Consider the following 4,443-nt stretch of genomic DNA (forward strand, 5'->3'; position numbering starts at 1 on the left):
TTGATTGTAAAGAAGCCTCGGATATTGTTGAATTGTCCTCAAGTAGCACATATAATTGTTGCCTCGTTAAAAACCTTGTCGGAAAAACCCATTTGGGACAAAAATCGATCTAAGGGAAAAAGAGTCCAACGCGTGCTTTAAAACCTGAAGTCTTTGTGTTGAAGAATTTTCCTGCTATCTTCGATCGAACACCGGTAATAGGTTAGTATAAAATATAAATGAAAAAGGGAGAGAATCATACCTTAGCAATAATATCGTTTGAGGAGTGATATGTTCCAATTATTTGGTAGTTGTTTGTCATTCATCGTGCCAAGCTTGTAAGATCCCTTTTTGATGACACCGATGACCTGATATGGTCCTTCCCAATTTGGGCCGAGTTTCCCCTTTTTGGATCTCGAGTGTTAAGGGTGACTTTCCTCAGAACTAAGTCCCCTACTTTGAAGGGTCGAAGATTGGCTCTTCGATTATAGTACCTTTCGACTCGCTGTTTCTGGGAGGCCACTCGAACGAGGGTGGCTTCTCATTTTTCATCTAACAATTCAAGGCTTGTGTTCATAGCCTCGTGATTTGATTTTTCTATTGTGTATCTAAATCTGACGCTTAGTTCCCTGGCTTCGACCAATATCAGAGCTTCGGCGCCATACACGAAGGAGAACGGCGTTTCCCCCGTACTGGATTTTATCGTTGTTAGATATGCCCAAAGCACGTCGGGCAAAATTTCTCTCCATTTCCCCTTAGCGTCGTTCAAACTCTTCTTTAGGTTTTGAATGATGGTTTTGTTCGTTGATTTGGCCTGTTCGTTCCCGCTAGGATGATACAGCATCGATAATATCCTTTTTATTTTGTGCTCTTCGAGGAACTTTATTATTTTGCTACCGATAAATTATTTTCCATTGTCGTACACTATCTTGGCGGGTATCCCGAATCAACATACGATGTGATCCCAGATGAGGTCTATAACTTCTTTCTCTATGACTTTTTCGAAAGCCTGTGCTTCAACCCATTTAGAGAAATAGTCAGTTATAAATAAAATGAACTTAGCTTTACCTGGGCCGATGGCAAAGGACCAACAATTTCCATCCCCCATTTCATGAATGGCCACGGGGATAGGAATGAATGAAGTTGCTCTCCAGGTTGGTGGATCATCGGCGCATGCTTTTGGAATTTGTCACATTTTCGAACGAACTCCTTAGTATTTTTTTCCATAATGTCCCAATAATATCCTGCTCTGATGACTTTGTGAACCAGTGATTCGACACCGGAATGGTTCCCGCAAGTGCCCTCGTGAATTTCTCGTAGGACGTAGTTGCTATCTCCCAGACCCAAGCATATTGCCAATGGCCCATCAAACATCCTTCTGTACAATGTTCCATCTTTGGACAATGTAAATCGTGCAGCTTTCGTTCGAAGAGTCCGCGATTCCTTAGAGTCCGATGGAAGTTTCCCATTCTTCAGATAATCGATATATTTGTTCCTCCAATCCCAAGTTAGGCTTGTGGAGTTTATTTCAGTGTGGCCTTCTTCGACCACCAATTTTGAAAGCTGTGCGATAGTCCCTGAGATAATTTCATCATCTTCGACTGATGACCCTAAGTTTGCAAGGGCATCGGCCTCACTATTCTGTTCTCGAGGTACATGCTGTAGGGTCCATTCTTCGAATCGGTGTAAGGTTACCTACAATTTATCCAAGTACCTTTGCATTTGATCTTCTTGGACCTCGAAGGTTTTGTTGACCTGGTTAACCATGAGCTGGTAATCACACTTGGCCTCGATGACCTCAGCTCCCAAACTTTTAGCCAGCTCGAGACCTGCAAGCATGGCCTCATATTTGGTCTCATTGTTAATCAACTTAGGGGTTTTGATAGATTGTCTAATCGTATTGTCTGTGGGCAGCTTCAAAACGATGCCTATCCCAGACCCCTTCACATTCGAAGCACTGTTTGTGAAAAGGGTCCACACCCCCGAGGATGTACTTGATTTTAGAAATGGCGCCTTTTCGACCTCGAGCACGAGGGCTGGTGTAAAGTCAACCACGAAGTCTGCTAAGATTTGAGACTTGATGGCCGTTCGGGGTTGATACTCGATATCGTACCCACTGATTTCGACGGGCCATTTCGCCAGTCGGCCAAGATCTCGGGTTTGTGCAAAATGTTGCGCGAAGGGGATAAGTGGTTACAATACAAATTGGGTGACACTGAAAATATGGTTTTAATTTCCTAGAGGCGCTTATTAGAGCAAGCGCTAGTTTTTCTAAGTATGGGTACTGGGTCTCTGCTTCACCTAAAGTTTGGCTAACATAGTAAACAGGAAATTGCGTACCTTATTTTTCTCAAACTAAGACACCACTTACCACAACCTCCGAGATTTCCAAATATAAGTAGAGTTGCTCGTCCCCTTTCAGAGTATGAAGCAATGATGGGCTCGAAAGGTACCGCTTTAATTCTTCCAATGCCTGTTGGAATTTCGGGGTCCAAGAAAAATTGTTCTTCTTTATGAGAAGTGAGAAGAACCTGTGGCTTCGATCAGAAGATCTCGAGATGAACTGGCCTAAAATAGCTATCCGTCCTGTTAGCCTTTGTATGGCCTTAACGCTGTCCATGACTGTGATGTCTTCGATTGCCTTGATTTTATCGGGGTTGATCTCAATTCCCCGATTTGATACCATAAAACCGAGGAACTTTCCTGAACCTACCCCGAATGCACATTTCTCGGGGTTGAGCTTTATGTTGTACCGTCTCAATATGTTAAAGGTTTCCTGCAAATATGTTAAATGGTCCTCTGCACGCAGGGACTTAACTAGCATGTCATCAATATAAACCTACACTGATTTACCTATTTGTTCTTCGAGCATACGGTTCACTAGGTGTTGATAAGTAGCACCAGCATTTTTAGCCCAAACGACATTACATTATAGTAATAAATATCATACTTAGTGATAAACAAGGTCTTTTCCTGATCCTATGGGTTCATTTCTTTTTAGTTGTACCCAGAGTAAGCATTGAGAAAGCTGAGGATCTCGTGGCCGGCCGTGGCATCGATCATGCGATCGATATTCGATAGTGGAAAAGAGTCCTTAGGGCATGCTTTGTTTAAGTCATTGTAATCTACACACATTCTAAGTTTATTCCCCTTCTTGGGGACTACAACTACGTTTGCTAACCACTCGGGATATTTTACTTCCCGGATATACCCTATTTTGAGAAGTTTGGTTACCTCGTCCTTGATGAATGCATGCTTTACCTTGGACTGTGGCCTTTTCTTTTGCTTTACCGGTCTGAACTTTGGGTCCAAACTCAATCGATGAGTGGTGATCTCCGGTGGAATCCCTGTCATGTCAAGGTGGGACCAAGCAAAACAATCCATATTTTTAATAAGGAATTTAACGAGTTTTTCCCTAAGCTCTGGAGTTAACCCCGTGCCCAGGTATACCTTTTGACTGGTACTCGATTAATATGACTTGCTCCAGTTGTTCTACCGTCGACTTTATGGTATCGAAATCATCAAGGATTACGAAGGTTTGACGTATCATACAATCATCATCCTCGATAATTTCCTGTTGTTCCGATTTGGTGGAGGCTTACGACTGTGGTTGCTATTTGACATCCTATTTTTCTTATTGATTCTGGTCCCTTTGCTGATGTTAGTGCCGATACCGGTATTACTTCATCAATTACAAACATCTCTTTGGTTGCTGGTTGCTCGCCGTACATCGTTTTGACTCCTTCTAGTGTTGGGAACTTCAAGACTTGATAAAGCGTCGAAGGTACTACTCTAATATTATGGATCCAAGGTTTTCCGAGTAGCGCATTGTACCTCATTTTTCCTTCGATCACGTGGAACTTCGTTTCCTGGATAGTTCCGGCCACGTTTACTGGCAACATGATCTTCACCTTTGGTGGTTTCACTCGCCATGTTGAAACCGTTGAGCGAGCTGCAGGTACGATCTGATCCTGAAGGCCGAGTTGCTTCACGACCCTCGATCGAATAATATTCGCCGAGCTACCTGGATCAACCAACATAAGTTTAACTTGAATTTTATTCATAAGGATAGATATTACCAGTGCGTCGTTGTGAGACTGTTCGATCCCTTCTGCATCCTCATAAGGTATCTTCTGGTAAGTAGTCCCGGGTACGCTTCTCCCTTGTGTTAATGACTTTGGTGTGTTTGAATGTCGGACCTTGAGGGATATCGACCCCATTGATGATCATATGAATCACGTGTTGCGGTTCCTCTTGTTCGTTTTTCCAGTATGCATCCCTGTCTCTGAAGTGATTTTTTGCTCTGTCACTCAAGAACTCTCGAAGATGACCTTCATTGAATAAACGAGCTACCTCCTCCCTTGATTGTCTGCAGTCCTCGGTTTTGTGTCTATGGGTCCCATGGTGCTTGCAAATTTGATTCGGATTCCTTTGAGCTAGATCGGTTTGTAGGGGTCGGGGCCA

The 4,443-nt window shown here is 43.1% G+C and overlaps 1 protein-coding gene across 1 annotated transcript; it reads right to left on the minus strand.

Annotated features, from left to right (window-relative positions):
• Window positions 1–925: 925 nt before the first annotated feature.
• On the minus strand, window positions 926–3,912 carry LOC138883426 (uncharacterized). The gene is made up of 3 exons (XM_070164113.1): window positions 3,814–3,912; window positions 1,048–1,674; window positions 926–988 (listed from the first exon to the last, which is right to left on the minus strand). Exons 1-3 carry the CDS (start codon window positions 3,910–3,912, stop codon window positions 926–928), a joined length of 789 nt encoding a protein of 262 aa, XP_070020214.1.
• Between the last annotated feature and the right edge of the window lie 531 nt (window positions 3,913–4,443).

The sequence above is a fragment of the Nicotiana sylvestris genome, chromosome 12, assembly GCF_000393655.2.
Source record: "Nicotiana sylvestris chromosome 12, ASM39365v2, whole genome shotgun sequence".
In the NCBI taxonomy this organism is placed as follows: domain Eukaryota; kingdom Viridiplantae; phylum Streptophyta; class Magnoliopsida; order Solanales; family Solanaceae; genus Nicotiana; species Nicotiana sylvestris.

Excerpts from the sequence above, each read along its gene's own strand:
- LOC138883426 (XM_070164113.1), bottom strand. The coding sequence starts at position 3,912 with ATGGCGAGTGAAACCACCAAAGGTGAAGATCATGTTGCCAGTAAACGT. Across the intron at positions 1,675-3,813 it reads GTGATCGAAGGAAAAATGAG|GTAACCTTACACCGATTCGA; the intron begins GTACAATGCGCT and ends GATAAATTGTAG. Across the intron at positions 989-1,047 it reads GTCCTTTGCCATCGGCCCAG|GCTTTCGAAAAAGTCATAGA; the intron begins GTAAAGCTAAGT and ends GTTGAAGCACAG.